General features: G+C 37.0%; 2 protein-coding genes and 1 long non-coding RNA gene across 5 annotated transcripts; all 3 read left to right on the plus strand.

Annotated features, from left to right (window-relative positions):
- The first annotated feature begins 507 nt into the window (after positions 1-507).
- Positions 508-2,802, plus strand: LOC141602322 (uncharacterized). Its single transcript, XR_012524407.1, has 3 exons — positions 508-663; positions 762-870; positions 2,598-2,802. It is a non-coding gene; the product is annotated as an uncharacterized LOC141602322 (long non-coding RNA).
- Positions 2,803-10,379: 7,577 nt separating this feature from the next.
- LOC141598575 (ultraviolet-B receptor UVR8-like) lies at positions 10,380-15,381 on the plus strand. Of its 3 annotated transcripts, none has more exons than XM_074418258.1 (7): positions 10,380-10,638; positions 11,440-11,484; positions 12,056-12,348; positions 12,454-12,818; positions 13,134-13,535; positions 13,951-14,335; positions 14,726-15,381. In XM_074418258.1, exons 3-7 carry the CDS (start codon positions 12,121-12,123, stop codon positions 14,969-14,971), a joined length of 1,626 nt encoding a protein of 541 aa, XP_074274359.1. In that variant the 5' UTR covers positions 10,380-10,638; positions 11,440-11,484; positions 12,056-12,120; the 3' UTR covers positions 14,972-15,381. The 3 variants fall into 3 exon arrangements, with proteins under 3 accessions (XP_074274359.1, XP_074274358.1, XP_074274360.1); XM_074418257.1 differs by having other exon boundaries at positions 10,397-10,643; XM_074418259.1 differs by having other exon boundaries at positions 10,423-10,622.
- A 4,543-nt stretch (positions 15,382-19,924) lies between these two features.
- LOC141598576 (putative pectate lyase 5) lies at positions 19,925-22,645 on the plus strand. Its single transcript, XM_074418260.1, has 4 exons — positions 19,925-20,392; positions 20,676-21,419; positions 21,530-21,668; positions 22,256-22,645. The coding sequence occupies exons 1-4, from the start codon at positions 20,283-20,285 to the stop codon at positions 22,475-22,477; spliced, it is 1,215 nt and encodes a 404-aa protein (XP_074274361.1). The 5' UTR covers positions 19,925-20,282; the 3' UTR covers positions 22,478-22,645.
- The last annotated feature ends 2,221 nt before the right edge of the window (positions 22,646-24,866 follow it).

The raw sequence follows: 24,866 nt of genomic DNA on the forward strand, positions 1-24,866 counted from the left end.
GTCCGAGCTCATTTCAGGAATCAACCTGTTTAATTTCATGAATCTACCTTGTAACGCCCCGTAATTTCGGATCGTTAAAATATTTCTAAAATAATTAATTAATCAAGTAAAATTTGACAGTAATGTATTTAAAGTAAAAATAATTCAAAGAAATATAATTTTATTATATTTTGAAGGAAAGTATTTATTTTGATAGTTTTGAAATGTTTAAAAATAGTTTAAACCGTGTAAAATCTTGTATTTCGAAATAAGGGCGTATCGGGGGGAAAAAATGACAATTCGTTTGAATGTTGGGTAAACGAATATGGAAATGGGTCGTATGAATACTCAATTTTATTGTAATCTCGTGTTTAAAGACTTTGGTCTTGACGGAATTTGCATTTGACTTACTGATTTAATTATTATTGAAACGAGTCAAAACCGACTCGTAAAAATCCCGACTAAAAATCCCGCACTTTCCTTTTCTCCTTTCCTTTCTCCTTTCACGCGCACCAGCCCCCATTCCCCTTCAATTTTCTGGTTTTCTTGTTCTTCATCCCTAACATCTCCCAAAAACACCATTAAACACAAATCAAGCTAAAAATCGTCACAATTTCTTCGTTACTAGTCCGTTTTTCGCATAATTTACCTTTCCGGAATCCCCTCGACGCGATCTACAACTTGGTACAATTTAATTTCAGTTTTCATTAAGTTATTTTAAGACCAAATTTCGGAATTTTCGGTATATATGTTTAATTATTGTGTTTTAATTGTTTATTTAGGTGAAGGATTGGAAGACGAGTTCGGGGACTCGTATATTGTAGAGGATAGCGGCTAGTGTCGTTAGGGTTTGGGTTTTCAAGGTGCTAATTGCTCATTTTCTAGCTTAAGGTAACATATTTCGAGTTACTCGACGAAAGATCGTCACATGTTTTTGATTTTTGTATGTTTGGTGAATTTTTGTTTGGGTAGTAATTTTCACATGTTAAACTTAGTTGCATGCAAGCTTAATTTGTGCCTTTTGGTAGTTTAAATTATCAAAGTTGAATTGGGGACGATTAATTAATTTTCAGACGGTCTTATAATGTATAAAAATGAAAAAAAAAAAAAAAAATGGTGCGGCAATGCCCGGCAAGAAGAGTCCACAGCGCCCCGGCCCGGCCGGTCTTGGGGTTGGCCCGGGTTGGTCCGTGCTTGTTTTGCGGTTTTTCGTACAATATTGGTCATTTCGGGTTAATTAAGGTTAGAATAGTATAAGTAACAAATGGGTAGTATTTTGATAGTAACAAAAATTATGTTATTGGTAAAATTGTGCTTATATTAATGGTTATCACATGTTAGGGTAGTTTACAAAAGGAAATTGTAATTAATAGGCTCAAAATGAATTTTATAGCTATAATTGTAATGTTTTGTTGATTGTGCTTAAAACCGAGCCTTAGTCCCTTTGATCGATGTGATGTCGATTAATTGAGTGATTGGTCGGCCGCAAATTTGACCCGCACTGTCCGCAGGGCTGGGGTTGCGGGTAAAAATTCGGTTGAATGATTTAGATAATCGGCCCTTTTCTTGTTTTAGGCCATTTATCAAGCTTTTGTTCACATGTATAGCTTATTGAATTTAATAGTGACTTGTATTGTAGAAATGGCCCTAGTTTCCCCTGAAGCCTTTAATATGGTTACTATTGTTAGAATTAGAAATTAGTATTGAATACTTATTGAGGATTCTTGGGGATTGTATCTTTGTAAATAGACATTATAAGCCTTTCACATGATAGAATGCTAGAATTTATATTGATAAGTAGGACTTTTTGCCCTCTTAAGGTTAAGTGGGTGTCTTACTTGACTTGTGTGGTGAGTCATGTGTGGTGTGGGCTAAAATATTCAAGTGGGACTAGTGGGACTAGGTCCTAGGTGAGTATTTCGGCCTTCATCATAGATAGGTCTTTATAGTCTTTGACGAGTATATGTTCACCGCTTGATAGCCTTTGTGTTCCTGACTAGTGGATGTTTATCCAAGTTGGGGCATGACCTCGGTACTTATTTTGATAGTATGGGGTCGGCTTAAGTACTAGCCAACCCTTCGGTGGTGTCCTTAGGGTACTCACTTCACTTTGTTTTAAAAAAAGTTGTGGGTCTTGGGTGCGGTGGTGTGTATCCGCATGTCTAGGTCTGCGCAGATTTTAGGCTAGGGTTGTGTTGTCTCTTGGCCATGTTTTCTTAATAGTAACCGCTGAGCCAAGATACCGGTTCGATTACCTTCCCTACCTCGTGGTATAGACTCGAGTTACAAAGTGACTATTGACCGTGCTAAGAACTTATGCCTGTCTTTGATATATTGCCCTTTCTTGTATGGTGATTTTATGAACTCGTAATAGGTGAGATGTAAGCGGTTCTGATTGATAAAGTTTGGATTACTATTTGTTATATGATTCACATGATAGTTTAGTTTGGTCAGTTTAGGGGTCATTTGTTAGAATACATGATAAGTAAATGGTTTATCGAATTGTTTACATGTTACATTACATGTTACATTAATTTTGACGATTTGTGGCTATGAGGACTCGAAGTTACTCCCCACTAAATTGTGGCTTTCGTGTTTGTATAAAATGCGATTGACAGGTTGTTGATGCTTTGTTTGGGGTCACAGACGGCTAGTGAGCAAGGAACCTTGGACCTAGTTTTGGCTATTCTATTAGTAAACCTTTTATACTTTTGGTTTGTATATAATTTGAAGGGACATATGTCTCCCTTTCTATTTTTGGTTTGTATCCTTATATTTCCGCGTCTTATGTTATGTATGTAAATTAGTTTATCAGTTGTTGCAGGGTTTTTGACACTCTTCTTGAGTTGGAATTGGTTGTGAATGGTTTAGTTAGAAAAATTTTTGAAATTGCAGGTTTTTGGACTAGTTGAACCATTTACAAACATATCCTACCAGTTTTTCCGTAGAAATTACGCATTTAAGTAATTAGATAACGCTATATTTTAAGGGTGTCACATACCTGTTCGATTTCAGCCTCAAATAACGAGCTTTAACAAATTTTTCACGATAATCCGAGTTTCGGCGAATGCTGGTTTGTGGCACACCGGCACCCCCAAATGTCTTCCGTTGGTGCTCAAACTTTTTGTGGCCACTTTATCTGACCCGAGGAAATTTCTATGTGATTTCCGGAGAATTTTGTTCCGGGACCCCGGAATCCTGAAAAACCGTGTATTATACACTTCAATTTCAGCCGTTCGGAAGGTCGTACCGGATCCTGTTTTTCAATCACGCGTCCGAGCTCATTTCTGCAATCAACCTGTTCAATTGCATGAATCAACATGTTCGATTTCAGCCTCAAATAACGAGCTTTAACACATTTTTCACGATAATCCGAGTTTCGGCGAATGCTGGTTTGTGGCACACCGGCACCCCCAAATGTCTTCCGTTGGTGCTCAAACTTTTTGTGGCCACTTTATCTGACCCGAGGAACTCTCTATGTGATTTCCGGAGAATTTTATTCCGGGACCCCGGAATCCCGAAAAACCGTGTATTATACACTCCAATTTCAGCCGTTCGGAAGGTCGCACCGGATCCTGTTTCTTTTTCTCCCTGTTTTTCAATCACGCGTCCGAGCTCATTTCAGGAATCAACCTGTTCGATTTCAGGAATCAACCTGTTCGATTTCAGCCTCAAATAACGAGTTTTAACACATTTTTCACGATAATCCGAGTTTCGGTGAATGCTGGTTTGTGGCACACCGGCACCCCCAAATGTCTTCGGTTGGTGCTCAAACTTTGCGTGGCCGCTTTATCTGACCCGAAGAACTTTCTATGTGATTTCCGGAGAATTCTGCTCCGGGACCCCGGAATCCCGAAAAACCGTTTATTATTATACGCTTCAATTTCAGCCGTTCGGAAGGTCGTACCGGACCCTGTTTCTTTTTCTCCCTGTTTTTCAATCACGCGACCGAGCTCATTTTAGGAATCAACCTGTTCGATTTCAGGAATCAACCTGTTCGATTTCAGCCTCAAATAACGAGCTTTAACACATTTTTCACGATAATCCGAGTTTCTGAATCTTTGGTTTGTGGCACACCGATACCCCAAATGTCTTCCGTTGGTGCTCAAACTTTGCGTGGCCGCTTTATCTGACCCGAGGAACTTTCTATGTGATTTCCGGAGAATTTTGTTCCGGGACCCCGGAATCCCGAAAAACCGTGTATTATATACACTTCAATTTCAGCCGTTCGGAAGTTCGTATCGGACCCTGTTTCTTTTTCTCCCTGTTTTTCAATCACGCGTCCGAGCTCATTTCAGGAATCAACCTGTTCAATTTCATGAATCAACATGTTCGATTTCAACCTCAAATAACGAGCTTTAACAAATTTTTCACGATAATCCGAGTTTCGGCGAATGCTGGTTTGTGGCACACCGGCACCCCCAAATGTTTTCCGCTGGTGATCAAACTTTTTGTGGCCACTTTATCTGACCCGAGGAACTTTCTATGTGATTTCCGGAGAATTTTGTTCCGGAACCCCGGAATCCCGAAAAACCGTGTATTATACACTTCAATTTTAGCCGTTCGGAAGGTCGTACCGGATCTTGTTTCTTTTTCTCCCTGTTTTTCAATCACGCGTCCGAGATCATTTCAGGAATCAACCTGTTCGATTTCAGGAATCAACCTGTTCGATTTCAGCCTCAAATAACAAGCTTTAACACATTTTTCACGATAATCCGAGTTTCGGCGAATGCTGGTTTGTGGCACACAGGCACCCCCAAATGTCTTTCGTTGGTGCTCAAACTTTGCGTGTCCGCTTTATCTGACCCGAGGAACTTTTTATGTGATTTCCGGAGTATTGGTTCCGGGACAGCGAAATCCCGAAAAACCGTGTATTATACACTTCAATTTCAGCCATTTAGAAGGTCGTACCGGACCCTGTTTCTTTTTCTCTCTGTTTTTCAATCACGCATCCGAGCTCATTTTAGGAATCAACCTGTTCGATTTCAGGAATCAACCTATTCGATTTCAGCCTCAAATAACGCGCTTTAACTCATCTTTCACGATAATCCGAGTTTGGCGAATGCTGGTTTGTGGCAAACCGGCACCCCCAAATGTCTTCCGTTGGTGCTCAAATTTTGCGTGGCCGCTTTATCTGACCCGAAGAACTTTCTATGTGATTTCTTGAAAATTTTGCTCCGGGACCCCGGAATCCCGAAAAACCGTGTATTATACACTTCAATTTCAGCCGTTCGGAAGGTCGTACCTGACCTTGTGTCTTTTTCTCCCTGTTTTTCAATCACGCGTCCGAGCTCATTTCAGGAATCAACCTGTTTAATTTCATGAATCTACCTGTTCGATTTTTAGCCTCAAATAACGAGCTTTAACAAATTTTTCACGATAATCCGAGTTTCGGCGAATAGCGTTTGTGGCACACCGGCACCCCCAAATGTCTTCCGTTGGTGCTCAAACTTTTTGTGGCCACTTTATCTGACCCGAGGAACTTTCAATATGATTTCCGGAGAATTTTGTTCCGGGACCCCGGAATCCTGAAAAACGGTGTATTATACACTTCAATTTCAGTCGTTCGGATGGTCGTACCGGATCCTGTTTTTCAATCACGCGTCCGAGCTCATTTCTGGAATCAACCTGTTCAATTTCATGAATCAACATGTTCGATTTCAGCCTCAAATAACGAGCTTTAACAAATTTTTCACGATAATCCGAGTTTCGGCGAATGCTGGTTTGTGGCACACCGGCACCCCCAAATGTCTTCCGTTGGTGCTCAAACTTTTTGTGGCCACTTTATCTGACCCGAGGAACTTCCTATGTGATTTCCGGAGAATTTTGTTCCGGGACCCCGGAATCCCGAAAAACCGTGTATTATACACTTCAATTTCAGCCGTTCGGAAGGTTGTACCGGTTTCTGTTTCTTTTTCTCCCTGTTTTTCAATCACGCGTCCGAGCTCATTTCAGGAATCAACCTGTTCGATTTCAGGAATCAACCTGTTCGATTTCAGCCTCAAATAACGAGCTTTAACACATTTTTCACGATAATCCGAGTTTCGGTGAATGCTGGTTTGTGGCACACCGGCACCCCCAAATGTCTTCGGTTGGTGCTCAAACTTTGCGTGGCCGCTTATCGACCCGAAGAACTTTCTATGTGATTTCCGAGAATTTTGTTCCGGACCCCGAATCCCGAAAACCGTTTATTATTAACGCTTCAATTTCACCGTTTGGAAGGTCGTCTCGGACCTGTTTCTTTTTCTCCCTGTTTTTCAATCACACGTCCAAGTTCTTTCAGGAATCAACCTGTTCGATTTCAGGAATCAACCTGTTCGATTTCAGCCTCAAATAACGAGCTTTAACACATTTTTCACGATAATCCGAGTTCCAGCGAATGCTGGTTTGTGGCACACCGATACCCCAAATGTCTTCCGTTGGTGCTCAAACTTTGCGTGGCCGCTTTATCTGACCCGAGGAACTTTCTATGTGATTTCCGGAGAATTTTGTTCCGGGACCCCGGAATCCCGAAAAACCGTGTATTCAATTTCAGCCGTTCGGAAGGTCGTACCGAACCCTGTTTCTTTTTCTCCCTATTTTTCAATCACGCGTCCGAGCTCATTTCAGGAATCAACCTGTTCAATTTCATGAATCAACATGTTCGATTTCAGCCTCAAATAACGAGCTTTAACAAATTTTTCACGATAATCCGAGTTTCGGCGAATGCTGGTTTGTGGCACACCGGCACCCCCAAATGTCTTCCGTTGGTGATCAATCTTTTTGTGGCCACTTTATCTGACCCGAGGAACTTTCTATGTGATTTCCGGAGAATTTTGTTCCGGGACCCCGGAATCCCGAAAAACCGTGTATTATACACTTCAATTTCAACCGTTCGGAAGGTCGTACCGGATCTTGTTTCTTTTTCTCCCTGTTTTTCAATCACGCGTCCGAGCTCATTTCAGGAATCAACCTGTTCGATTTCAGGAATCAACCTGTTCGATTTCAGCCTCAAAAAACGAGCTTTAACACATTTTTCACGATAATCCGAGTTTCGACGAATGCTGGTTTGTGGCACACTGGCACCCCCAAATGTCTTCGGTTGGTGCTTAAACTTTGCGTGGCAGCTTTATCTGACCCGAAGAACTTTCTATGTGATTTCCGGCGAATTTTGTTCCGGGACCCTTGAATCCCGAAAAACCGTGTATTATACACTTCAATTTCAGCCGTTCGGAAGGTCGTACTGGACCCTGTCTTGACCACATATAAGTGCCTTATCAAGAGGAGACATAACATGGAAACTCAGTAATTAAAAAAAAAGTACCTCATCATGAATTGCCTCTTGGTGGCACCAAATATGGGTCAATAACCATATTAACTTAAGAATAAGGGTATCTCGACATGGCTACCTCTAATGACGACATTAGTAGCAACAACATGGAACTCTTATTGTAGGCTTATATGATTATTGTCCTTAACAGTAAAGTACCAACACAAAATTAACCTCTCAATCAAGTAAAGACCGTCATTGAGGTTAAGTCTAACAGCAGCAAAGACAACATCAAGATCATAGTGGATTGGCCCAAGTAAGGAAATGAGTAGATTATATGGAAATTGTGGAAGTACAATTAAACAATGTCCCAAACAAAACAGATAACCCACAATCAAAACAGAATGATCAACACTTTATAATCCTTAACGGTCCAAAAGAAAATCCAACACTTGTATGAAGCACATTCAAAACAGAAATACCGCCAGTTAAAAAAAGAAAACAAAAGAGTCAACACTTAATAAAGATTGCAGTCCAACGGAGTAACTAAATCAATGTCTACAACAACATACGCCTTCATCACCCAAACCAACATTCAAACAGAACATCCAATTTCCCAACAAGAACTAAACTTCATCAATACCAAATTCCCAGTAAAACGGGTACTAAAACAGAAAAAAGCATAAAATGATTAAAGCACAAGTTTTAGAAATGAACCTCCCTTATTATCAATTTTTTTCCACTTAACTAAGCATCTCGAATAAAAACTGTTGAATTACTTCGATTTTGGTAACAAATCAACAGAGTTGTCAACAGATTTGTCCATTTCAGCACCGAAATCATGGAGTTCATCAACTGCAACATCAGTTTACAAATTCGAGTAAAAAAAATTAAAAGACCGAAAATCTAGTGAAAAAATATGTAAGATGCGAGATTAAGATAATGATCTACCTCTCTTTTTATCCTTCTTCCTCTGCTTTTCTAAAAAATTGCTACAACACACGTTGAACTTTTTTAAACTTGGTGACAAATCACCAGATCTAGGTTATTCAAGCTAAAATCCCTTCTCATCGACACCGCATCAACATCATTTTCACTATTACCAATTTTCTCTTCACAATTAGGGACCTCCCCAGGGATAGAATCGGGAACAACGATATTTGACTCAAGAGATAAAACACCGATGTAATCATAGTGTCGTCATCAACGTCGGAATTAAGAAGTGACCCATAACCGGAGTATGTATCCGAGGCAACATGACCAACCCCGGGAACATATAACAAATTAGCCAGAATGATAGGAAGGCTCGGATTTGGAAATATTTGTAGATATTAAGAATGACAAAAACAAATAAAGATCGATGGAGAAGTAGAGATAGATAGAGATCAGAATGGGGTGGGAAACAGTGGAAAAAGTGTAAGCATTTTTTGGGGTTTTTCTGTGGAAAGATCTAGAGAGATGATAATGGGGGCAATTATGAGGATCAGGATAGAGAGGGGTGGATTTGAACAGGGCCGTCCCGGTGTATTTGGAGGCCCTGTGCGATATTTAACAATGGGGCCCTAGGCTAGTATTGTTCGAGCTTTGAAGGTCGTGCGCCATATTTTTGTAGTTATTTAACTATCATGACATTTTTTTTATTAAATGTACAATAATATATGTTACTCCCTCTAATTCTAGATAAACTTTCCTCTTTTTTTTTTCGTCAACTTAGTTAACTTTTTTTTTTGCATGTGTGGTAGTATGTTTTGTGTGGTTTAAATAAATTGCATGTAGGGTATTGTATTTTGTGTGGTCTAAATTAACTTTCTTATTTTTGTGTAAAAATAAAAGCAAAAGGTTATTTAGAACTTAAGGGAGTATAACATAAAACTACTCATTTTATCTTGTTGTTAGTAAATTTATTTAGTGTTCAAACAAAATATAGGTTTACAATATTTTTTTACTATAGATTTTTAAAGTGGTTGTAATTTATTGGGAGAAAAAAAAAATGACAAGAAATAATACAAGAACACAAATTGTATAAATTCAAAAAAAAAAAAAATCATCAATGTTAAATCATCGAGTACTTTTCTAGGCATTTAAGTGTAGTTGAAAGTTGAAACTTGCAATAGTGATCCATTAGGGGCCCCACAATGTTAAAAGCTAAAATTTTGTTTGCAGGAAGGATTGAACACGGGCTGTTTCTTTTAAAAGCCAGTGTTTCTACCATCTTAAGAGTTACATAGTCTCTTTCTAGGCGTTAAAATGTAAATGTTATTGGATGCTAAAGAGAATTGGGCCCCCGAAAGTTTGAGGCCCTGTGCGGCTGCACGGGTTGCACACCCACAGGGCCGGCCCTGGATTTGAATAAATGAGGATAGAGAGAGTGTGGATAAGGAGGGGAAGTAGGAAAATCTCGTGATAAATCCGGAAAAAGGGAAGGAGTCATTAGTTATATAGATTAGGTTAATTTATGTTAGGTTAATAGTTAGGTGTGTTAAGTAGTGACATATTATGTAAATATAGAAGGGTAATAAGGATACTTTGATCAATTTTTAGACTCATAAGTAGAAACAAATGAAATGACTGTATCAAAGTGAAATGGAGAAAAAGAATTACGCATCTGAGGTAGTACCCCAGACCTTGTAGTTTTTGAGCATATACACATTTTTTCTGAGCATATTATCATTTATAAATATAGTTTTTGAGCAATATTATATTTTTTTAGTGTAATGTTTTAGTAAATGTGCTCAAAACTTTATACTAAAGTAGAACTCAAAAAATTTAAAATAAAACTGAGAAAATAAACAATAAGAGGTACTACCTCAGATGTATAGTTTATGAACTGAAGTGAAATGGCCTAATAAGGAAAATGGGTAGATTATATGAGAATGAAGGAGGTAGTTATGAAATGGAGAGGGTATATGAAAAAGTTAGTGGACAATAAGGTGGACGAATGAGAAAAGTAGAAAGGAAATATGGGGTACCTCGCCTTTGCGAATGACAATCATTTAGTCTCCCTTAAAATGAAGTTACATGCCTTAATATTAAAATGAGACGCATTTAAAAGAAATATTTTGCTTTTGTTATAAATTTTGCTTTTATTTTATTCATATTATTAATCTCGTCTTAAACTTTCGAAGTACACACCCGTCTTAAATAAGAATTTGCGACCAACAAACGCCCAAAGCTCAAGCTTTCTTTTATTTGTATTTGTCTTTCTTTCATTCATTCTTTGCAATCAATTAAACAAACTCCAATAAAAAAGTTACCTCATCTCCTCTCTCTCTCTCTTGTTTCTTCCAAAAATCTTTCTTTCATCAGATTTTCATCTCATTATTCCATATATTACCATATGGGTCATCTTAATATACAATAAAGTTTGTACCTTTGGTGTTTAATTGTATTTCTGGTACAATTCCCATTTTGTAAGGTCCAAATTTCATTGAATTTTATGTCAATTATTAATTTTCTTAAAAGGGTATTGATCATTTTTGATTGATCATGGATTTTTTTCATAACTTGTTATCTTAATTTCCCATAATTTCAATGTTTTTTATATGGTTTTAAGAGGGTACTGAATTAAATGATCAAATTATGTTTGTGTGATCATTTAAATGATCAAGTTTCTCCATCCTAATCAATAGTTATCTTTGTTTGAAATCGCCCATCATAATAAATAACTATTGACCGAGACGTAGGGAGTAATATATGTAACATTTGAGTGCCACCTACACTATATCATTTCTGTTGATGATCAGTTGATATGAAATTGATGACTTTTTTTTTGGTGATTCAAAGTTCCCTTTTTTATGGGAATCTTTTTTTGCTTGTATCAATTTGCTTCTGATTATGTATATTCTATACTTGTTTCTGTTTGGTCTACTTTCCTAAGTTTGATCATCATTTTTATCAATTTGGTATTAAATTCTTTCTTATACAATTCTTGTCCTGTCTAAATTTGATGAATTTTGTTTCAATTGATGATATTCTCATGTAATTACGTAGCGTAGATGTCAACTAGCTTAGCCAGTGTTATTTATGTATAGAGAGATTGTAATTGAGACAGACCTGTGTTCAAATTCCGTCAGTATGGACCCAACAAAACGTGTGCAGAATTAATTTATGTGCATGTTATGTTGTCATTCTGTTGACATAATGAGTTTGTTAGCTTGTGTGCCGGTTTAACTTGGAGTGGAGGTTTTGATCATTATATGTTTGTCTTGCAGGTTTATTACTTGAATGCTTTGGGTTACTTAATTGTGCAAAACAAGGTAGTTAGTTATTGACTTATCGTCTTATAATTTGAGACCGTGTTAGATATTCCTTAGGACCCAATCATTTGTTTACCTTTGATTAAACTACCTTTACAAAGAATAGAAACGTAAACAAATGAATGAAATGGAGTGAGTGTTAATACAATGTTGCATTACTGAGTTGGTCCGTCTTGATAATGTTTTGTAATGTAATTTGATACCATGTTAGATACTCCCTCCTTCCAAAATCATTTGTTTACATTTGATTATAATACCCTCACATAGAATAGAAACGTAAACAAATGAATGAAATGGAGTGAGTGTTAATACAATGTTGCATTACTGAGTTGGTCCGTCTTGATAATGTTTTGTATGTGATTTGAGACCATGTCAGATACTCCCTTCGTCCCAATCATTTGTTTACCTTTTGGTTAAAATACCCTCATGAGGAATAAAATGGTAAACAGATAAATGAGACGGAGGGAGTGTTAACTGTTAATTACAATGTTGCATTACTTAATTGGTCCGTCTTGATAATGTAATGTAATGTTATGTAATATTCACTTGCTTTATTGAATTGAAATCCCAGAAACTTGATCAAATTCAGTTGAATAAAGGAGGGCACCCCTAAGTGTTTGGGGACAGTGCCCAAAAATGGATGTCACAACAAGTGGAACTGAAACAATACAGTACTGTAACATCTCTGAACAACCCATTGCTGCAACGCTTGTCACCTCACCGCGGTCAACGTTCCAACGACTAGTACGACATTGTTTCGGGAATTCAATACCAGGGGAGTTTCCTTTGGCTGCCAACCCTTCTATTGTTCTTCATGTTCTTACATCATGTAGTCTAGACCCTCAAGACCTTGCGAAATTAGAGGCAAGTCTTCTTATAAATAGCTGTCTTGAAAACAGTCTTCTGTGTATGTTAGAATTGGTGATGCTGCTGATTTGAATTTGGTTTCGTGTTGTGTTGGGTTTACAGGCAACATGCTCTTTCTTTAGGAAACCGGCTAACTTTTCCCCTGATTATGAACTGTCCATAGCCGAGCTGGCTGCTTTCGATATGTGCCAAAAGAGGGCTATTTTTAAACCAATGACAGTTGAACAAAGGGATGAGTTGAAGCAGAAATGTGGGGGGTCATGGAAATTAGTATTGAGGTATTTGTTGGCTGGTGAAGCATGTTGTCGCAGAGAAAAATCACAGGCAATAGCAGGGCCAGGACATAGCATTGTCGTAACTTCAAATGGAGCTGTGTACTCATTTGGGTCTAATAGTTCCGGACAACTGGGGCATGGGCTTTCACCAGAAGGCAATACTACTGATGAGTACCGGCCTCGCCTAATAAGGTTGGAAAGTCGCCTTGTCTAGAAAATCCTTTTTTTGTTCTGTGTAAGGGAAAGTCTCAAAGGAGGCAGTTTTGATACTCCGTAATTGATACTCAATGATTTTCTTAGCTGATTTGGCGATTTGATCCCAGGCATTGATTTGAATCAGTCAATGACTTTCTTAGCTAACATTTGCAGAAACTGCTTTCGTGGGTATTTGGGTATTTGGGTATAGTCGCCTTTTAGTAGTGCTTATGGTGGTGGTCGATGAGAATTTGGATCAACTGTGCGACATACTAGAAGTTGGGGAAAATTTACGAGACTGTTGCTGTGCAGGTCATTGGAAGGAATCCGGATCATCCAAGCAACAGCTGGTGCTGGCAGGACGATGTTGATTAGTGATACCGGAAAAGTTTATGCCTTTGGGAAAGACTCATTTGGAGAAGCGGAATTTGGAGGTCAAGGGTCGAAAACAGTTAACACTCCACAGCCAGTGGAGTCCTTGAAAAACATCTTTGTCGTCCAAGCTGCTATTGGAAACTTCTTCACTGCTGTATTATCAAGAGAAGGAAGGGTTTATACTTTCTCTTGGGGAAGCGATAAAAAGCTCGGACACCAAATGGAACCCGCTGATGTTCACCCATACCCTTTACTGGGGGCCCTTGAGAATATACCAGTTGTGCAGATTGCAGCTGGTTATTGTTACCTTCTTGCCCTTGCTTGTCAGCCTAGTGGGATGTAAGCGCATTCACTCGCTTTTCTCAGCTGTGTGTTTAGCTCTAGTAATCCTATGAATGTGACTTTCTTGATTACTGATGGAGCCAAAGACTCGCGGTTACGTAGTTTGAATTTTGACGGATAAAGCTAAGGACTTTACTAAAGTGGTAGCTTCTATTTATTGTGATGTACTCCGTACTAGTCATTAGACGTAATTCAAGACACAATTTCCACGATGGGTTCTCCGTAAAGAACCTATTTTTGTTGTAAACACGGGGGTTAGGTCCGTATCTTTGAGCCCCTACCCCGCTATTTGCAGGGCGAAAGCCTTGGAGGCACCGGGGTAATATTATCATGACTCATGAATATTATCCATGTTCCTTTAATCCTGTTGTCTAGAATAACCGAGTTTGTTGTCTGTTTTGAATTATGTCAGGTCAGTGTACTCGGTAGGGTGTGGTTTGGGAGGAAAGCTTGGACATGGTTCAAAAACAGATGAAAAATATCCCCGATTAATCGAGCAATTTCAGACATTGAATATCCAGCCAATGGTTGTGGCGGCTGGCGCTTGGCATGCAGCTGTGGTTGGGAAAGATGGAAGGGTTTGTACATGGGGTTGGGGGCGTTATGGATGTTTGGGACACGGGAACGAAGACTGTGAATCTGTTCCAAAGGTGGTGGAAGGACTGAATGATGTCAAGGCTGTACATATTGCCACAGGAGATTATACCACTTTTGTGGTTTCTGATAATGGTGACGTTTATTCGTTTGGTTGTGGAGAATCTTCGAGTCTTGGGCACGGTAATGAGGTTGATGGACAGGTGAGATTCTTCGAACTTTACTTATTTTACTAAGCACTGTCGGATCATGAAGAAACGCAAAATGGTTAACCAAATTGCTGTGTTTTTTTTTTTGAAGTTTCGGTCATGTGAAGCAATGCTCGAGACTATTTTGATTACGGGTCATATGTGGTGTTAAAAAAAATATCAGGATAACCCCGTGAACACCCCCCGCCTCCCCCATTAAAAGTATGTTAGAAGAAGAGATATATGAGACGGGGTTGGGAGTTGGGACACCAGGCCGTACCGGACAAATAATGCCGACTTATAAAACCTACATTGGCTTTACTAGTGAGAAGTTCATGGTTTTGTGATTGTGACGATTTTTGTGAATTATGTGTAATTGTGTGTTTGATGCTCTTCATCGGACAGGGAAATGGGCACGCTAATGTATTAAAGCCGGAGATAGTGTACTCTTTAAAGCAGGTGAAGGAAAGGGTAGTACAAATCAGCCTGACTAATTCCATATTTTGGAATGCTCACACCTTCGCGCTCACCGAGTCAGGAAAACTATACGGCTTTGGCGCCGGTGACAAAGGGCAGCTAGGTGTAAAGCTTGGTGACAACCTGATTGAAAGAGGCAATCCAGAGCCCCTTGATATTGACCTTACTAGTTAGCCACTTAATAATCTCATTTCCATCATTCCATGACTTATAATGTTGTCATAAATTCATAATCACCTTCATTAAATTGCTTAATTTATCACCGTCGTACTCGCTCTGCCTCGGTCATTTGTTTACCTTATTTATTCCTTTTTAGGAATATTTTAATCAAAGGTAAACAAATGATTAAACGGAGGAAGTAACTCTGCATATAGTCTTTTAGGAGTCTAGAATCAATGTCATGTAAATAGGATTAAAAGGGAAGGTTGTTTAGAATTGAACTTGTAATTAGGGTTTATTATTAGAAGGTGCCATTTAGTTAATTAAATGGTTTATGTACATGCATGGACTCCTCTCAATAGAAAGATGGTTGATGCTTAAGGCATCAAATGTTTATTTATTTATGTGAAGTTCTTGTCCATAAACCATGAGGTGTTGCTTGTTCTCTAACATTATTAAATGGGTGAAAACTCGACTCTAATAGAGAGCTAGCAAAATCTGACCTGATTGTCACCACAAAGAAAAAAGCGAATCATAATCTTACTCTCTCTTTCATTTTGCTCTTTATCTCATGTTCAAATCGCTGCCTTCCACGGTCTAAATGCATATTATGACAGAACTGCCTTCGCACTAAATTTCGACATACCAAAGACGAGTCTCGTGGATAATCAACATAATCTGTGGCATTATGCAGATGTCAGCTAACTTAGCCAATTAAGTTATAAGAGACGGTTCTCATGACCTAAATTCAAATTCAATCGGCTTCAAATTTATCCTTATGGCTCCATAACATAACTCGTGGCATATCAGATCGAGTCATATTGGTCCAACCCACCATCATCTATCCACCCATGAAAATAATGATAAATGGACCCACAAAAGACCTTAAACCAATCGGCTTCAAATTTATCCTTATGGCTCCATAACATAACTCGTGGCATATCAGATCGAGTCATATTGGTCCAACCCACCATCATCTATCCACCCATGAAAATAATGATAAATGGACCCACAAAAGACCTTAAACCAAGTTCTAACTATGCCCCCACAAAATGGAACTTCACAAGTAGGGATGGCAGTGGGTCGGGGACCGACCCAGATTCTGAGCTCTAATGGATCGGGTATGAGTCTCATTTTTTCATACCTAATAGGTATGGGTCGGGTATGGGTCTTAAGAAAATATTTCGGGTCCGGGTCTAAGTTATGAGACCCATACCCGACCCTTAGACCCTTTATTAAAAAAAAAAAAAAAAAAAAAAATCACAACTTCTCTGAATTCATACTGACAGACCGTAGAAACCCAACTAAAGTCTCTTTCTCTTCCCTCATCCCATAAAGCGATAAAACCCAACCAAACTCTTCTGACAATACCACCACTCCACCACTGACACAAGAAAACCACCATCACAGCACTGATACGCGACTGACATTCACCTCTCGGCGGTGACCGACAACCACCATTAACGGCAGCCAGCGATGGTCAGATGGAGACGGCTATCAAGTACGGTGTTGATTTTTGGGTTCCGAGTTTGATTCTTTCACATGTATTTGGATGTAAAATTAATTTAGGTCTTGTTTGTCTTTCTTAATCTCTTTGGTATGTATATTGAATTTGGTAGTGTACAATAGAAATTAATAAACTCATAATGTTAAAGTAGTATGAATTTTTTTTTAATATTATAGACCCCATAGCTGTTAATCATGTTACTAAAGTGGCTGAAACTCGGATCCGCGGGTAGACCCAGATCCTACCCGTACCCATAGGGTCCGGGTATGGGCCCTCAAATTTTAGACCCTTGCGGGTCTGGGTCGGGTACGGGTTCAAAGGGAAAATCTCGAGTTCGGATCCGGGTCTAGACGGACCCTACCCAGACCCTACCCATTGCCATCCCTATTCACAAGGCCATCTAATAACTAACATTAAATGTAAACCCCTATTATTGCCCTACAACTACAAGCTATAGTAAATATAAGTGACTTGTGTCCCTATAAATTGTCTATAGATGTCACATATCCTTCATTTTCTTGCAAAAATGCGAATGATATCATATTACCTTTAATAATAGTAGTACTATCCAATATATATTTCATAGTAGGAAATAATGGGGTACCTTTAATAATAGTACGATCCATTATCTTGCATTTTCCCTAGGGAAATTAAGTAGTGTCGGTTTTAGGAAAGTCGAGTAGAGGGCAGTGTCGTAGCCAGAATTGTTTTCATGTAGAGTCATTCTTAGATAATTGTGTATATATGTTGTTATAGTTCTAGGGTATTTAATTTAAGATAATTTAGATACGAAATTTTCATAACTAATAAATTTAACAATAAAAAACGTCAACTATCCAAAAGGATATCCACTAGCCAAAGAGTGCTCTTCCAAGTTCTAAAATTTAGTGATCTATGAAAAAACTTTTGATTTAATTGAACTGTATATAACATAAATTATTCGCATATTTTATATGTAGAATGTAATAAAAGTTGTTTGCATTATCATTTAATTTGTTTTAACTTTTTTGTTGTGTGTTGATTGTAAAACATCTTATTAAATTAGATTAAACACGGTTAAATGCAAACGGTCTATTGTTCGAGACGTTTTATTAAATTAGATTTACACTTTAAGATTTTATTCCGTATACATACAATCATACAAATGTAGTTGAATTATTTGCAATAATAGCCGGGAGACAATCTCTATAGATCCGTGAGTGTACTGGCAAAAAACGAGTTCTTCATCTAGGACATGATTATCTATATATTTATCTATATATAGTTATGCACTAGAATTTAGTAGGGGTGCTTGTCTCCGTTGAAAATTGAAAATTTCGAAAATTTTAGCTAAATGTTTAAACTTTTATTTGAGTTTATAATATTACATCACATTATTCTTTCGTCGTTGTTGAATTTTTTGTCTTCAAACTATAAATTCTAGCTCTGCTACTAAATAAAAATGAGATTATTTAGATTATAATTTTGGATTATTCGTTTGGGAAGTCAGATGAAAATAGTCAGGATAAATTACTATTTTAGTAGAAATCAAACAAATCTCGTTTTCAATTATTGGTTGTAGTTTTCTATCCATTTGTGATGAGTTAATAATATTATTATTATTATTATTATTATTATTATTATTATTATTATTATTACCTTATTATTATGTACTCCGTATTTTTTTTTTCGAGAAGACAAGTGAACTTGATCGGGTGCCAATTAACATTTTTTATTCTATGATTATGATTAAATCGGTTGAACTAGCTAACATTCGTTGAACTAACTAACATTCACTCGTATGTACTTGTACCTAAAATTATTTGACGAACGAGTATTATCAGAAAACTACTATAAGCCTATAGTAAAAAATTATAACTACGTAAAAATATTACTATAAAATGTCACTAAGATTATAACAACCAAGTACAAGTTAATTAGACGTCATTTATGTTAGTGAAAGGTGTGAAGGATGAGTTATAACAACTAACGGTGGAAAACTACCATGAAAAAGAAGTGGGCACAAATATGAAGATTATTTATAGGACCTTCTTTATTTTATAGGACCTTCTTTTTCGATAATGGGTTATATAGATTTTTTGAGAGACGGACTCTTAATAAACTTATGGCAAGATCAAATACAAATAAATTGATAGAAAAATGGTACGAAAAGAAATAAAATGGGTACGTATACTATTTAGAAGTGGGATATAAAATGGTTACAATATACAGAGTATAATAAAATAGGTACGATTGTTATTAAAACATGTACGAAATGAAATACACATTTGAGCCACAAACTATAATAAAACAGGTACGAAAACATACATAAAGGGGTAAGACAAATTGGTCTCTCAATAATTTAACGAGAGATCATCTCTCCAAAAATTGTGCAATAAATAATAGATCGAAATACAATATTTCTTTTTATTCAATTAGTTGTTTACATTCTAAAAAAAATATTCCTCGTAAATAAATAATAATTTAAATAACTACTGAAAGGCAATGGTGGAGCTAGTTAATTGATCCTAAAGTAGTGAAATTTTTCTTAATCTTTTCAAGTGTTTCTTAGAAAATTACCCTTTCTCCTCCGCTGAAGTGAATTTCGAACTCTGTCATTGGTTACAGGCTTAAAAAAGTAACATAAGGTAATTTCCTAATTGCAATGCACCTAAGTATTTGTTGTTATTAGACAAGACATTTTATTAGGACTGTTTATAATGTCACATTCGAGTTTAAGGTACCAAGTGTCGGTGAAGACTATAAGCAAACTTGCTTCAATTGTGAACTAAGAGACTAGAGAGTAGAGGGTATGTTTTTCTAAATGCTAGCTTCTCAATATTTACTCGACAAATTTTTAATCCAATATGATTAACCCTATTTTTACCAAATCGGGTATCAATAATTGTATTTGCTTGGTGATGGACGAATAAGAGGAGATAAGTATGTACCGTTTCTTGGAATTCATGTGTAATATTCCAACCAAACAACTTTTTCAGTTTTTCCCATCCCCTACTACTAAGAGAATAAAAATTCTCTTAGTTTTCCCTCCAAAAAGTATCTACCTAAATTAGGAAATAAGTATAACTCTAATCTTTTTATTAAATTCATAATTATTATTTTTTCATTAAAATTAAATAAAGTTAGTATTAAATTATAAATTAAAAGTTGTTAAATTTTTCAATAATGCAATAATTATTATTTTAGAGAATCACTTGACATCCCCTTTTTACTAAAAAAAATAACAAATCTCAAACTTTTTCCGCCTAAGTTTACGGCCTACGTCGCTAAATACTACTTACAGTTCTCTAACTAACTACTCTCCTAATTCATTTTAATGATATTCTTATTTTGTACACAATAAAAGTAGCCATAAATATATGCTGTATAATTGAAAATAGAAAAATACCAATAGTTTAATTGTTAATTTTTCTTACATTTTCATCTAGAAAAACCGTGCTATAGCACGGGAGCTACACTAGTTACATATAAAACGCGTAATCATGTGAATTACTACTTCCCTGAAATTGCAGTTCATCCTTTACGAACCAAACAACACCTTAATTAATTAATGGTAATTAATTAAATTCTTACCAATTTAATCAAATGATTCCTACAAAAAGTTTAACATAAAACTCAATTGGTAAGAAACATATTACCAATGAAAAATCAGAAATGTCACATGGCCAAAGTTATCTATATATCCCAATTCAATTAAGATTTCCCTTAAAACAAGTGTATCATGCTATATAGTACCACCACCCTTTCCATTTTTCTCAAACTCTAAAAAAAAACACTAATTTTTTTTTTTTTTTTTTTCATATTTTTATACAAGGAGAAATGGCATTACATCTCTCCTTATTACTTCTTCTTTTATCCTTAATTTCCCCAACTATAATTCATTCCTCTCATGTCCAAGATCCTGAACTAATTGTCCAAGAAGTACAAGAGTAAGTACACTCCCATTTTAATATATTCACATTTATTACTCGGGATTTTAGTTTAGTGGTTAAAATATAGGTAAGTAAACAGTAAGTCACAGATTTCAACATCTTTCCCTAGTACTTCATTTGATTTTAAAAGAAAAATGAGAGAGCGTATACACATTGAAACTCAGTATAACCAGGTGATATCGTAGCATTGCCTTTAAAAAATCATATGTATATTACATTTATCATGTCATGTTTATGATGTACATTTTGTACTAAAGCACTTAAGTTACACATTGTGTAGGAAAATTTACAATGCTACCACTAGGAGGAACTTAGGGTACCTTTCATGTGGGACGGGCAACCCGATCGACGATTGTTGGCGTTGCGACTCAAAATGGGCCAAGAACCGGCAAAGGCTAGCCGATTGTGCAATAGGGTTCGGAAAAGGTGCTATAGGAGGTAAAAATGGTAAAATTTACGTGGTTACGAACACTAAAGACGACCCAGTGAACCCGAAACCAGGGAGTTTAAGATATGGGGTGATCCAGGATGAGCCATTATGGATCATATTCGAACGTGACATGGTAATTAAACTGAAGGAAGAGTTAATGTTAAATTCTTTCAAGACAATTGACGGTCGCGGGGCGAGTGTCCATATTGCTGGTGGGCCCTGCATAACTATACAATATGTGACAAATATTATAGTCCATGGTATTAATGTACATGATTGTAAACGGGGAGGTAACGCAAATGTGCGTGACTCCCCGTCACATTATGGGTGGAGGACAATATCGGATGGTGATGGTATTTCCATATTTGGTGGTAGTCATATTTGGGTCGATCATTGTTCGTTGTCTAGTTGTACGGATGGATTAATTGACGCGATTCATGGTTCGACTGCTATAACAATTTCTAATAATTATATGACCCATCATAATAAGGTTATGCTTTTGGGTCATAGCGATTCCGAAACTCGAGATAAGAATATGCAAGTTACTATTGCTTTCAACCATTTTGGTGAAGGGTTAGTCCAAAGAATGCCTAGGTATGTTTTCGTCGCTTTCTTTTTCGCGTTTTTTAGCAAAATTGAAATTAATTGAAGTTGCTGAATTGAACTGAACTAAATTGAATCGAAATTGAGTTTGTGTTGTGTAGGTGTAGACATGGGTATTTTCATGTGGTGAACAATGACTATACCCATTGGGAAATGTATGCTATTGGAGGAAGTGCAGACCCTACCATTAACAGCCAAGGCAATAGATTTCTTGCTCCTAATGATCCCAATAATAAAGAGGTAACAAATTCAATCCTCTTATTATATACCGTAATTATTATATAAGACTGTTGTATAACGTATAATGACTCTCTTACGGAGTATATATTTTAAACAAATACCTCATTTACTGATAGTAATAGATCAGGGTTTAACTAATTAAATGGTCGTGTTATGTTAGAGTGGAGATCCTCTCCATTTCCTAAAAAGAAATGGAGACACTATTTCCTTTCGGTGGCCCAGATCGTATCTTGAGATTATCGAACGGTTCTAAATTTATGGGTAAAAATAAATGAATAATAGGGTTTAGTGGGAAAAAATATTATTTAAAGGGTTTAAAAAAGGAAATGTTGAGGATCCAAATCCGTTACGTTGTATGTCCAATGTCATGTACTCGTGTCGGTCCAATTAGTCATTTAGCAAGTAATTTTTCGAAGGGTAATCGGTATGTAAATCAGTTTTACAAGAGACTTTATTGTAACTAAAATGTGTCACTCCCTCCTAAAACAATAATTTACTTTGATTAAAATACTCCTCACGATAAATACAAAAGGCAAATAAATAACTGAGACGGAAATGGTACTAATATGAGAAATGTGTATATATAGGTAACAAAGAGGGAGGAGTGGCCACAAAGTGCATGGAAGAAGTGGAATTGGAGATCACAAGGAGATTTGCTGTTAAACGGAGCATTCTTCACAACATCAGGGGCCGCAGCATCGTCAAGCTACGCAAGGGCTTCGAGTTTGAGCGCGCGACCATCATCTTATGTCGGTTCTATCACCGTCAATGCCGGTACACTTAGCTGCAAACAAGGGTCTCATTGCTGACACTAATCCCATATATCAAACTGTATCTATTAAAAGACTCTTGTCGTTTTGTTTTGTTTTGTTTTATTTCGGGACACAAACCTCTGTCTGCTTCTGTAATAGTTACAGAAGCTAAGCAGATGTGTTGTTAATAACATTTACATCTATAAGAAAATGAATTTGCCCTCATAGCACAATTCAACACACGATTACGTTCATAACTCGTCAATATCGAAATTTCAATTACAAATTTAGTGGCCAAAATGCAATTAAGCATAATAACGTCGAGTTATTAACCTTGTCAATTTCGTGCTATAATTACAACTAAAAAATTTGAATTAAAAACTCATTCGCAACATTTTTGTCTTTTGTGTCAAAATCATCGAGAACATCCCTAAAGGTGTGGACAGAGTACTATTGTAAGACCGTCTTATATAAATTATCGTCTGAAAAGGGTTTATCGACATGGTCATTTATCCTACAATTGTCAAATTCCCTCACATGATGAGGGTAGTGAGTAGTGACCAACTGACCAAAATAGTGATACCATCATAAATGAAATTCACAAGAGCCAAATCTTATGCATTATGAGAAATAAATACCAACTGCACTTATGTCCCTCTGAAAGTCTCTCATGTACATTTGATGGCTTATTAGATCTCCTATATCCGTCTCAAGGGTAAAACAGGTCAGGTGCTACCCCATATTAGGTGTGGTCAAACATTCGGACCAGGCTAACCTGGGGGTGAGCCGGACTTGGCTAGGTGGACCTGGAACCGGCCCGGGGTAGGTGGTGGGTCAATACGGGACGGGCTTGATGGAGGTGGACCCGAAACCGGCCTGATCGAGGTCGAGGTCGAGGGCGGGTATAGGTGGGCCAGATCATCCGGTTCCAACATTAAATTCAAATCAAATAATATCAAATTAGGGGCGCGTCGAAGGATAGACCGGATTTGATTTTCTCGATCCAAGCCCGACCCTAGTTTCTGATGGGTCGGACCGGGCCACTAACGGGTTAAGCAGATTGGCCCAGACGTTTGACCAGGCCACCAGTGCCACCCCATATAAATAGATGAGACAAGATTGTTGTCATTTTCTAGACATTCGACTTTTTCTCTCATCTATCTATTTGACTATTTTTTTTTTTGTTTAAGATGAATATATGTCTCTCTTAGTCCGTCTTAAACAAGAATTTGTGTAGATCTTAACTGATCCCCTAGTTTAGCAAGAACTTGTTTCTTTGCTTTTAATATGTGAAACACAGAAAACCTTCTCTGACAACATTACCCCTGTCCATACAAAATAAATATAGAAATGTGACAACACCGTGATCTACGTTCCGAAATCAGAATGGTGTAAGTAGAGCATTTACTCCATGTTCATGTTTCAACTAAATATGGTAAGGGAAGCTCGTGAAAATCTGACAATCACCCATGGATTTTTCAATAATTATAGCCAAAAAGCTCAATTTTCGACTGTTATAGTATAAACCCGATCTTAGGACCCCCAAGGTTTTGGCTGAGATGACCATCCCAGTCGGCCTCACAACATGCATTACTGTATGAAAGATTGGAAGGCGGTTTTCTTTTTTTTTTTTTTTTTTTTTTCCGATAGTTACTATAAAGGTCTAAGGCCAGGGACCTACCTACAAAGAGTAGAGTCGGATGGAAGTACATACAAAACGATACAAGAATCGACCCTAGAGGACCCAAGGCGACATAACATGAGAAAATTAAGTGCAAAAGCGTAACTACGTACAGTTGTCACGGATGAGAATAAATAAGAAAACCAAGAAAAAGTCCGCAATTTTTTTTACACTCGCTCTCTAGTACTCATGACATGACCTGGTTCAAATCCCGTCAGCATCATATCTTTACCGATAATCATATCCCATCATTTTTACTAGTTATTACTGATTTATTACTGTATATGTTTCAATCAATAAAAAAATTTGTTATATAATACAATTGTTGTACGAAAATAATTAAATTATAAATTTAAACAGGGCAAAAATATTCTATTGACAGAAAAAGAACAAATAGAGATGTGAATACATTCGGGATATATCATATATAATCTGAAAGCGAGTTATTTACTAGTTACAGTATTCTTTTTTATTTTTGAAAAATTGTCCTATAATAAGAAAGATCGAACTAAAAAAAAATACGGGTATTTTATATTTATAACGAGTTATTAGAGGTCACGTGGATTAGGAACATCGTATCGCTGATACAAAAATTGTTTAAAGCCAATTTAAATTATGAAAAAATTGCGTTGACAATTACATTAATTTCATTATTGAATATTAACGATTCAAATCTAGATTGTTGTTAGGGATCAAAGATTTATGCTGCATGCGTACGTATATATGTAAAACCGATTTTTTTTTTTGCAAAAATTGACAAACGAT

This window comes from Silene latifolia, chromosome 9 (assembly GCF_048544455.1).
Source record: "Silene latifolia isolate original U9 population chromosome 9, ASM4854445v1, whole genome shotgun sequence".
NCBI lineage: Eukaryota > Viridiplantae > Streptophyta > Magnoliopsida > Caryophyllales > Caryophyllaceae > Silene > Silene latifolia.